General features: G+C 53.1%; 2 protein-coding genes across 12 annotated transcripts in view; one reads left to right on the top strand and one right to left on the bottom strand.

The window, feature by feature from the left end:
* The first annotated feature begins 21 nt into the window (after positions 1-21).
* ESRP2 (epithelial splicing regulatory protein 2) lies at positions 22-6,766 on the top strand. Of its 5 annotated transcripts, XM_017342315.4 has the most exons (16): positions 22-409; positions 495-623; positions 2,161-2,274; positions 2,382-2,496; positions 2,823-2,921; positions 3,139-3,193; positions 3,261-3,371; positions 3,445-3,577; positions 3,659-3,701; positions 3,863-4,164; positions 4,281-4,493; positions 4,597-4,795; positions 4,932-5,118; positions 5,390-5,555; positions 5,638-5,743; positions 5,831-6,766. In XM_017342315.4, exons 1-15 carry the CDS (start codon positions 212-214, stop codon positions 5,725-5,727), a joined length of 2,154 nt encoding a protein of 717 aa, XP_017197804.3. In that variant the 5' UTR covers positions 22-211; the 3' UTR covers positions 5,728-5,743; positions 5,831-6,766. The 5 variants fall into 5 exon arrangements, with proteins under 5 accessions (XP_017197804.3, XP_017197805.3, XP_089176474.1 ...); XM_017342316.4 differs by having other exon boundaries at positions 3,264-3,371; positions 5,638-6,766; XM_089320348.1 differs by having other exon boundaries at positions 5,028-5,118; positions 5,638-6,766.
* Positions 6,627-10,828, bottom strand: part of NFATC3 (nuclear factor of activated T cells 3) — a 151,203-nt gene continuing 147,001 nt past the window's right edge. For all 7 annotated transcript variants that reach the window (XM_017342314.4, XM_008257512.5, XM_002711632.6 and 4 more), the window contains one exon: positions 6,627-9,437. In XM_017342314.4, the coding sequence (XP_017197803.1) occupies positions 9,326-9,437 (112 nt within the window). In that variant the 3' untranslated portion in view covers positions 6,627-9,325. The remainder of the gene's footprint in view (positions 9,438-10,828) is intronic.

Genomic DNA, 10,828 nt, shown 5'->3' with positions numbered 1-10,828 from the left:
TCGCCCGGAGAGGGCGGGGGCCGGCAGCCGCCCCGCCCTGCGGGGCGCCGCGGGCGGGTCTCAGCGGCGCCCACTGCGCCCGCCCGGCCGCAGGTGCCTCCCCCAACACACCGCGTCCCGCCCAAGCTCCTCCGCGTCCGCCGTCGGTCGGTGCGTGCGTGCGCCTCGTCGGTCCGCGTGTGTCTGGCCGAGCGCCCCCCTCTCCGCGGCCATGACTCCGCCGCCGCCGCCTCCCCCGCCCCCAGGCCCAGATCCCGCTGTAGACCCCGCGGCGGACCCGTGCTCCGAGCCCGGGTCATTGGTCGTCCTGTTCGGGGCCACCGCCGGTGCACTGGGACCGGACCTGGGCTCCGACGAGACGGACTTAATCCTTCTGGTCTGGCAAGTGGTGGAGCCGCGGAGCCGCCAGGTAAGGTGGAGAGGCGGTGGTGGGGGTCGGCCGGAGAGCTCACTGCGGGGCGCGGTGGCTGATCGGATTCCTCCGCCGCTCTCAGGTGGGGACGCTGCACAAGTCGCTGGTTCGCGCCGAGGCGGCCGCCCTGAGCCCGCAGTGTCGCGAGGCGAGCGGCCTGAGTGCCGACAGCCTGGCGCGGGCCGAGTCGCTGGACAAGGTGCTGCAGCAGGTGAGCGCCGCGGCCCGAGAGGGTGGCGGCACCGCCCGGTCGCCGGGACGTTTGTCGGCGAGAGAGGCGACAGCAGGCGAGGCCCGGGGCGCCACCACCAACGAGCCCGGCGGCAGGGCCGGGTCTTGTTTGAAACTTTGAACGACCCCCGCGTGCGCTCCTCATTCCCGGGGGGGTGGCGTTTTACTGCTCAGCCTTCGCAAGGATCCGCTCCCTGCTGGAGGAGTTGGGGGGTAGCGGCGTCGGGAATCCATCCCCAAGTCCACTGGCGGCGGGGGAGCGAGGGAGGCTGGAGCGCCTCTGGGAACCTGCGGGCTCAGGTCTCCCAGAGCAGCCGGCAGCCGGAAGCGTAGGATCCAGGGGCCAGACTTGGCCACAGGTCACTCGTTCCTGCCGCCGGCGTCCTCCACCCGCCCGCCGGCCTGGGAGCCGCTGGAGCGGGGGCGTAGGGCGGTGTCTGCCCCAGAGGCAGACGCCGCCAGGTTTAAGCTGCTCGTCCAGGCCTGTCCCAGCCGACTGGCCAGGCGTGGGCGCTGTTCGGACCCCGGCTCGGGGCTACCTGCTTTGCTGAGCGCAAAGGCCTGGGGTGCCTTGCGGCTCCGGGTTAGGTGGGAGTGGGTTCCCAGTGCTGTTTTTCTTTTTCCTTGTCAGCCCTGCGCCTGCCTCTCGAGTGTAATGAGTTTAAGTTCGTTACACGCACCAGTTCTTTCATCTTCCAACTATGGTGGTTCCCGATGAGGAAACACAGTTGCTGAATCCGAGTTGGTTCCAGAAGGGCTCCCGGTGTAGGCCCCACTTGGGTAGTGCGCCAGGGAGAGCTGGAGGGGTTGCCGTCCTCTGCCAGCCTTAGGTTGTCAAGTGTCACCGAATTGGCAGGGGTGGGTGGGGGTGGGGCGCTTGTGGGTCTGTGCTTATACCTGTTCTCCGGCAGCCATGGAGGTTGGGGGAGGAGCTGGCAGCCTCGGGAGTGCCACCCCCTCTATGAGCAAACAGCTCAGTGCCACCCGGTCGATAGGGTGTGGGTCAAAGCTCAGGCTGCCCCTGGTGTCCAAGTATGGTGCTCTGTCCTTGGAGTTTCTCTGTCCCTCGTTGGCCGGACCCGGAGGCGGGGCTGCCATTGACCATGAGCCTTCTGGGCCTCAGGCAGGCCTGGGCCTCCCCCACCTGTCTGAAGGTGGTGCCTGGTCAGAGACAGGTTTAACCTGCTTTGCCCCGCCCCTCCCCACCTGCTTTTCCCACTCCACCAGGTGTTTGCTCTGGCTCCACTCCAGACTCCTGGAGTGTGTGTGATGGGGGCTTGGGTTATGTGTGACTGCCCTCATTTGGCCTGGAGGAGGTGACAGTGGACTGGGGCAGGGTTGGGGGGTTGGGACACTGCCTGGCCCAGCAGGAGTGGCCTCCTCCTCCCCAGGCTGGGTAGGGCTGAACATCTGGCTGAACCAGCTTTGCAACTGCAGCCTCCCTCCTACCGCCAGTTCCTGCCTGCCCAGCTGTGAGTCTATGTGTGTGTCTCTCTCTCCCCACTCCCTGTCCCCAGTTCTCACAGCTGGTGAGTGGGGATGTGGCTCTGCTGGGCGGGGGCCCCTACGTACTCTGCACTGATGGGCAGCAGTTGTTGCGACAGGTCCTGCACCCAGAGGCCTCCAGAAAGGTATGCTACAGAGGGCACAGTGGGATAGGGTTTCTGGACCCCATGTTGTGGGGGTGGGCAAGGCACCTTAGTTCCCCCGTTCATTACCCACTCCCATGTGCCCCTAGAACCTTGTGCTCCCCGACACCTTCTTCTCCTTCTACGACCTCCGCAGAGAGTTCCATATGCAGCACCCAAGCACCTGCCCTGCCAGGGACCTCACGGTGGCCACCATGGCACAGGGTATCTGAGCCAGCGGGGTTACGGTGGAGGGTGGCTACAGGCTGCGTGTGTCTGAGTATGTGCATGCTGGGGACAGGTTAAATGAACACATGTTAAGTCTGCATTATCTGCTGAGTTGCTGAGTGTGCCCCATGTCTTTGTGTCTGTTGGGGTGTGTTTGCAGTGTGGGTGTGTGTCTACACGTCTCTGCTTTAGCTGGACCAAAACAAATGTGTTTCCTGGCCTTTGTCTGTGGAGGGGATTTGAGCCCAGCTGTGAACAGATCAGTGTTCATGCTGAGCCCCCAGGGACTCTCACACTGGGATTTGTTACTTCTCTGCCCACAGACTTGGGACTTGAGACCGATGCCACAGAGGATGACTTTGGGGTCTGGGAAGTGAAGACAATGGTGGCTGTCATCCTCCACCTGCTTGAAGGGCCCAGTGGTAAGGTTTCCCTCAGGGCCTGCCACCTGCTCTCAGGGTTGGGTGAAGCCTGCCTGTCACTCCTCAACATCGTCCTCCCCGGTTTGGCCTTCTCTGAGACCACATGGAAGACCATTTGCCATCTCTGCATCGCTTCAACTGCCCTGTTTTTGCAGCGTTTGGTGGAGAGACCTCTCCTCCACCAGACCTTGCTGACACCCATGCCATCTCCTCTCAGGTCAATTGTTCTCGAAGCCCGAGGTGATAAAGCAGAAATACGAGACCGGGCCTTGGTGAGTTTGGAACAGGGGTGGGGGTGACAACAGCTGGACAGCTCTGACCTATGTCCTGCCCCCACAGCAGCAAGGCTGATGTGGTGGACAGTGAGACTGTGGTCCGGGCCCGTGGACTGCCCTGGCAGTCATCAGACCAGGATGTGGCTCGCTTCTTCAAAGGGCTCAACATTGCCAGGTGGGTGTGGCAGGTTGGGTGGGCGCAAGAGGGCAAGCCTACCCAGGAGGCCCTAACAGCACTGGCTCTGCAGGGGTGGTGTAGCACTCTGCCTCAACGCCCAGGGCCGCAGAAATGGCGAGGCCCTCATCCGCTTTGTGGACAGCGAGCAGCGGGACCTGGCACTGCAGAGACACAAGCACCACATGGGAGTCCGCTATATTGAGGTGGGGCTTTGGGCTGGGAGTGGAGCAGGGCAAGGCTCAGCCAGGCTCCAGACCCAAGGGTTGTTCCCTTTGTACTCACAGGTATATAAAGCAACAGGGGAGGAGTTTGTGAAGATCGCAGGGGGTAAGTGTCCCCCCAACAGCAGGGCCTAGCTCCCTTGGTTCTTGATCTATAACCCACTTCCCTGCCACACCCCCTCGGCCCCTACCTCTGTTTTCTATGTGGGTGGGTGTCTGGAAGAGCAAGAATGAAGTCAGCAGGTGACTCCCACACCCCCCACCCAGGCACATCACTAGAGGTGGCTCGCTTCCTGTCACGGGAAGACCAGGTGATCCTGCGGCTGCGAGGACTCCCCTTCTCAGCTGGGCCAACGGATGTGCTAAGCTTCCTAGGGCCGGAGTGCCCAGTGACTGGGGGTGCTGACGGGCTGCTCTTTGTGCGCCACCCTGACGGCCGGCCAACTGGTGATGCCTTTGCACTCTTTGCTTGTGAAGAGCTGGCACAGGCTGCACTGCGCAGGCACAAGGGCATGCTGGGTAAGCGTTACATTGAACTCTTCCGGAGCACTGCAGCTGAGGTACAGCAGGTGAGCACCCAGGGCTCCCAACCCAGATGTGCTGCTTCCTAGGGCGCCCCTTTGGTCCCTCCTTGTGCTACTGCCCCACTTGGTTATGACCAGCCTGTTGCTGCTTTGCTTACCAGGTCCTGAACCGCTATGCATCCAGCTCACTCCTTCCCACACTGACTGCTCCACTGCTGCCCCTCCCCTTCCCACTGGCACCTGGGACGGGGAGGGACTGTGTACGCCTTCGAGGCCTGCCCTACACAGCCACCATCGAAGATATCCTGAGCTTTTTGGGGGAGGCAGCAGCTGATATCCGGCCTCATGGTGTGCACATGGTGCTCAACCAGCAGGTAAGGCTGCTGCCAGTAGGGAGACATAAACATAGGAAGCAGTATGTGTTAGGGGTAAGGCACCCTTAAACCTAGCCCACTGCTTACAAGACCATATGCACAGGGCCGGCCGTCAGGCGATGCCTTCATCCAGATGACATCAGCAGAGCGGGCCCTAGCTGCTGCTCAGCGTAGCCACAAGAAGGTGATGAAGGAACGCTACGTAGAGGTGGTCCCCTGCTCTACAGAGGAGATGAGCCGTGTGCTGATGGGGGGCACCCTGGGCCGCAGTGGCATGTCCCCTCCACCCTGCAAGCTGCCCTGTGAGTGCCCCAGGGGTTGAGGAGTAAGGAGGCAGGTGGGGGCCAGGCTGTTGTAAACCCCTGCTTTCCAGGCTGTCCCACTCAGGGCAGTGCTGGGCTCCTTGCAGATGTACTCTCTACTTACTTCTGCCTCCAGGCCTCTCGCCGCCCACCTATGCTACCTTCCAGGCAACCCCAACCCTCATTCCCACCGACACAGCTGCTCTTTATTCCTCTTCGGCACTGCTCCCAGCCGCCAGGGTGCCTGCTGCCCCCACCCCTGTTGCCTACTACCCCGGGCCAGCCACTCAACTCTACATGAACTATACAGCCTACTACCCCAGGTATCCTATTGCCAAGAAAACCCTAACAGGCAATCCCAGCTCCTTGATCTGGTTTGGAGGGAGGGTTATGATGCCCTTTCTCGGGCAGATAACTCAAGGTCTGTTGGAGACTGGACTTTATTCTGAAATGTCAGAGGAATTACAGGTATAGAATGGCTGATGCCACCTACAAAAGAAACTGGAGATAACCCTGAAGAATCAAGGGTTTTAGGGAGGCAGGTCTTGGTCTGGGTCACAAGTAGGCTAAAACCCTCATTTTTTCCCATCCTAGTCCCCCTGTCTCTCCCACTACTGTGGGCTACCTCGCCACACCTCCTGCTGCCCTGGCCTCTGCTCCCACCTCAGTGTTGTCCCAGCCAGGAGCCTTGGTCCGCATGCAGGGTGTCCCATACACAGCTGGCATGAAGGATCTGCTCAGTGTCTTCCAAACCTACCAGGTAAGGTGGTATGGCTAGAGGGCTTGAGGGCCTGGCTGAGCCTAGACTTTTGCCCTAACCCACTGGTGTGTCCCTTTTGTAGCTAGCCCCTGATGACTATACCAGTCTGATGCCTGTTGGTGACCCACCTCGCACTGTGTTACAAACTCCCAAGGAGTGGGTGTGTTTGTAGATGAGGAGCCCAGGAGGTAAGCTGGCTGCTGCCGATCCAACATGCCTCTCCAGTGTCCAGAGGCCCAGCACTCAACCAGTGGCTTCTTTCTGACTTGCCATAGCGCTCGTAAAGCACCCAGGAGACCAGACCCAGCTCCATCTCCTACTTATTTCTCTGCCTGCTCACCCCAAAGGTGATGGCTAGACCCTGCATGCAAAGCTGGGGGTTGGATGTGGCTACCCTTCTCCCAATGGCCTAACTGGGCCTATTGAGTGGCAGCTGGAGAGCCTTTGGTCTGCCCTGGCTAAGGCTCATGCCCAGACACTGTGGGGCTGACAGATCATAGCAGCCTTGCTTTTCATTTTAAAATGTAAGCCCTGGTACCTTCAGTGTATGACTCCTGGAAGAATCAAGAGTACATCTGAGCCTCTGTACCCTTGGTAGAGGGCTGAGAGGCAGAGAAAGTCTGGCCCTCAGGATACTTGGACCTCACAGACCACGTTGGACCATGAACGGCCCCCACCCAGCTGGACACATGGATGGCAAAACCACAAGCTATTTTGATGAACTGTGCTGCACAATTCCCAAAGGACACTAGGGGGCAGGAGGCCCCTACATGAAGACTCAGGCTTGAACTTTAAAGGGAGATTTGCTGCCAACTTTTCACGCACATCTTGGGGAGGCCAGTTACGCTAAACCCAGCAAGACACTATGGAATGTCCTTTGCACCCGTTAAAGGGTGCACAACTGAAGCCATGGGAGGAATTTGGAACTTTACACTCTCCTCCATAAAACAAACAGAAGTTCCCAACCAAGTGGACTTTTTAAAAGCTGCAGTGCCTTTAGCTTTGCCCCCAGAGTGAAGTGCTCCACATCAGCCCCAGGCGGAGGAAAATTCAGACAAATTCCAAGCAAACTGTCAGCCTGTCACCATTTATTATTTCAGCACTATAACTGAGGAGCCTGAACTGCTGGCTCTTCTTCCCTTTGTATTTGTGTAAGGAGTACTGTACTCCTATAAAAGGTTTTAAAATACAAAATGTACAAGAAAACACAATCTCAAGTGCTGTAAACATAACTGAGAACCATTTCTTTACTAAGCATCCATTTTATAAAATACAAGGTTTCAATCTGAGCCCATCTGAGCCTTTAAGATGACCATCTGTTCTGAGTGTCAGAACCAGGGCTTCACAGCCCTGCTCAGCAAAGGTCTGGTGGTAGTGGCTGGCCCTGGATGGGAAAGGGCTGTACCCTGGGCAGCAACACCACACGTGACCCTGAGGACATCTGTTTCCTTCAAAGCTCTTTCAGCCATGTTTCTCTGTGCATCTCCAGAAAGCAGAAGGCTGCTCATTCCATTCCTCAACCCAAGATCTAGCATGGGTTAGAGAGGGAAGGGATTCATGCTAGCACATGCCCAGCTGCTCAGTGCTGCTACTAGAAGTCAATTTGCATAGTCCAGTGGATGTGTGCTTTTAACATCACTATGTTGCACAAAAATTTAAGTCTATCTGCAAAGCCAAAAAATATTGACTCTTACATGAAAGCTTTTATAAAGCTGATATAAAACGGCTTACATAGTATACAAAGCTCTATTTTAAAATTTAACCTTTATTTTAAATAGGAAAGCACTTCTAATACTACAGGCATCAAGGCATTTAAAAGGCATCAAAATTTGGTGCATAGCAACTCTGGATCATAGAGGCTTTTTATTCTTGGGGGCAGCAAAGCAACCCCCAAAGGGTCTTGGAAGGGGAGCTCTTGCAAGAACCCCATGTGAGGCAGCTAACCAGGGGCAGGAGGGTGGAGGCAAGTCTGGTTACGTCTCTGGAACTTCACCTGAGAAGCTAACCCATTGCCTCTCCAAAAGAGGCCTTGAGTTTTCAAACCCAGGATCAAGTTTCAGCCAGCTTCAAGAAGGGTTAGAGTGATTTGCTGAAGTAGACATTTTTCTGTTACTAGTTTTAGGGTAGAAATCTAAAATAACACGTGGTGGGGTTTTTTTGTTTTGTTTTTGTTTTTTTCTTCCCTTAGACATATTTTCTCATCCTGGGTGAACAGCTTCTCCCTGCTGACTAGAGGTGATGGGCAACATGCTGGCCCCTTAGCTTCATCAGACAGGGTGTCCTTCATGTAGGGCCCACAATCCCTGGGAATAACATCAAGTTTTCAACCAACCCAGCATAGTGACATGTAGGGATTCAAAAAATTTGCTTCCTGAATAAATGAAAGTACATTATCCATCTGAAAACATCACAAAGACAGGGGCTTTGAATTAGGCCCAGGAATAGGTTAACAAATCTCATTAGGGTGGGGGTAAGAGCAGGATTTGGAAAAAGTGCCCAGTTTGGGCACCTCCTTTGGTAGACAGCAGGCTGGAGTTCTGCTGGCCCCTGCCTTGGATGCCAGTCTCACCAGCAGCAGCACCAGGACATCTTTGGTGTAGAGGGCCAGGTCTATGATGCCACCTCATTTTTGAATGTGATGCCTTCTGGGGAAAAGGCTGGTTTTTAGGTCATACAGTTGGGACTGGATGGGCCAGAATCATTTTAGGCTGTAAACATTAAAGGATAACCATGGCCAGTGTGAATCTTAAATCCTTCCCATCTAGTGTCCTGCATTTTCTCTGCCTATCCTGATGCATAGCTCATTTATATTTACCTCCTGACACAGCCTCTAGAGAAGAGTTGGGACTAAGAAGCTGCTTTAACCATCATGGGACTGACTTCAAAGGTTATAGACAGCCAAAGGCAGGTGCTCTCCATTGGAAAAGGTTCTGGGAAAAGAGGACACAAACAAGCGGAGCACTCCATAGCCTACTAGTTTTTAGGATGGCAAGAAATGAAAACTACCAAGATAAAACCCCACCTTCCAAAGTCTCCTTATATGTAGCTAAGGTCCTAAGGGAAAAAAAGCAATTTCAACATGGAACCAGTACGGAGAGACTGCAGGAAGATTACCTAGAAAGTTACAAAATGGCTATGCCTTGGAATGTCTTTATATTCCAACATTTCAATGATGGAATGGTCTCTTCTCACTTTATCTAACAACAGTTTACTTTTATAAAGAGGTAAGAGCTACATTTGGCTTTATTTCCTATGAATCTATGAAAGGCTTCAGGAAACATGCTGAGTTTCTGAGGCATAGATGTGGGCTTGGGATAATTTTTTTTAATTTTGTTTGCCTCTGGAAGGTTTTATCAAAAGTTCTTATTTTAAAAATATCATCAAAACTAAAGGGCCCTTCAAATGACCAGAAAGCATTACAAATCATCAATCCTAGATAAGCAACCAGGTCACCTGCAAAAGCAGCACCTCAGAAATGGAGCCTGCTGCATTCACACTCAAAGCACCCATCATATAAAAGTATCCTATTTAAATATTTAAAAAAGCAAAGCTCATTTTCCCAAAGCATGAACAGCCTATGCTGCTCCTGTTCTTTTACAAAATCTACCCAAGGCCTGAAGTGGAGGAACACGGCTTTCCCCAAAAATGGTGAGTCCAACTCCTGGCACTGGTCCTGAAGGCTGCAGAGTTGGAAACCCAAGATCCAAGGAGAGAAACATGCTGAGAAGTTGATGGCGGACAAAGGCTGCCGTGAGCCCGGCTAGAGCCCGTCAGATCTTCCTAAATCCAGGGACTTGGGATCTGAGAGGGGAGCCTCTCCGCTCACCCCTGGTCCTTGGGAAACAGAAATCTGGGACATGTCTCTCCCAATTATCTCGTTCACTGGAAAACAAGAAAAGGGAGAGTGATTAGTGATCTCTGAGAGACTAGCCATGTGATGCCCAATGCTGAGCTCTCCTTCAGCCATTTTCCTTCCATTCCCTTCCATAAAGGTAAGGGAGTGCGTCAAATCTGCTCCTGATCTAAGTGGCATCAGAGGCAGAAACATCATTCCCTAAGCTGCTGCAGACCTCCTTCTCTCCCTCAGTTCAGTTTAGGCTGGGGAGGGAGAACAATAGAATAGGAAACATTTTTACCTTCACTCTAAAGGCTCAAGCCCAAAGTAGTAGACAGGAAACTCCTGAAACAAGTATTTAACTTAATTTAAATTTTCTTTAATATTTTGGGAAGGTTTCCCTTTTCTGATTCTTATAATGCCACCCAATATATAAAATCAATAAAAATAAATGCTTTGCAGAGTAAACCACTGAGATTTGGGGATTATTTGTTCTGCTATCAATACAAGCACGCTTTACTATGGGGGGGGCACAGCATTTAGTCTTGTTGTTTGTGAGAGTACGCTCTTTTCAATTGGTTTCTCTGATATGCCAAGTAACTTACAGAGCACAGTGCTTTGTAAGGACCAGTACAAAGAATTTCCATATAGAACCAATATAGAAGGAAATCTCAAATCCCTCAAATAGATTTTATACTAATTTCACTCTTAGGCACATATACATGAGAACTGAAAACATATATCCACTTAAAAATTTGTACTTCAAATGTTCACAGCATTAGTCATAAAGTAAAAAAAATGGAAATAACCCAAATGTCTACTAAGTAAAGACTGGATAAACAAAATGTGTAGAGGCAGGGAAATGTGATCTGTTCATACAATGGAATGTTCAGCCTTGAAATGGGATGGAGTTCTGATATGTACTACAACATGATGAACCTGAACACTAGCTGAGTGAAAGAAACCAGTCACAAAAAGTCAGAATCTATTCCATTTATATGAACTGTCTAGTACCTGCCAATCCAGAGACAGAAAATAGATTACTAGCTGCAGGACGGATGGAAGATGTAGTGTCTAGTAATGGGTATGGGATTTCTTTTTGGAGTAATGAAAGTGTTCTAAAATTAGAGAGTGGTTGGTGATGTTGCACAATTCTGTGGTGAATTTCGTGGTATATGAATATCTCAAAACAACTATTAAAAACAGACCAAGACAAAACAATTTTATATTTAAAATTTTATGTGTTGTGGCCAGCGCTGTGGCGCAGCGATTTAAAGCCCTAGCCTGAAGTGCTGGCATCCCACATGGGCACCGGTTCTAGTCCCTGCTGCTCCTCTTCTGATCCAGCTGTCTGCTATGACCTGGGAAAGCAGCAGAAGATGGCCCAAATCCTTGGGCTCCTGCACCCATCCGGGAAACCTGGAAGAAGCTCCTGGCT

Source organism: Oryctolagus cuniculus, chromosome 18 (genome assembly GCF_051225735.1).
Source record: "Oryctolagus cuniculus isolate XC-2025 breed Fujian yellow rabbit chromosome 18, ASM5122573v1, whole genome shotgun sequence".
Classification (NCBI taxonomy): Eukaryota; Metazoa; Chordata; class Mammalia; order Lagomorpha; family Leporidae; genus Oryctolagus; species Oryctolagus cuniculus.
The sequence above is the reverse complement of the archived record's forward strand: the minus strand, read 5'-3'. Positions and strand labels throughout refer to the sequence as shown.

Bases quoted from the DNA above. Each gene is read 5' to 3' on its own strand.
- ESRP2 (XM_017342315.4), top strand. From the start codon at position 212: ATGACTCCGCCGCCGCCGCCTCCCCCGCCCCCAGGCCCAGATCCCGCT. The intron at 3,194-3,260 runs GTGAGTTTGGAA...CTGCCCCCACAG, and splicing joins AAATACGAGACCGGGCCTTG to CAGCAAGGCTGATGTGGTGG. The intron at 3,372-3,444 runs GTGGGTGTGGCA...CTGGCTCTGCAG, and splicing joins AAAGGGCTCAACATTGCCAG to GGGTGGTGTAGCACTCTGCC.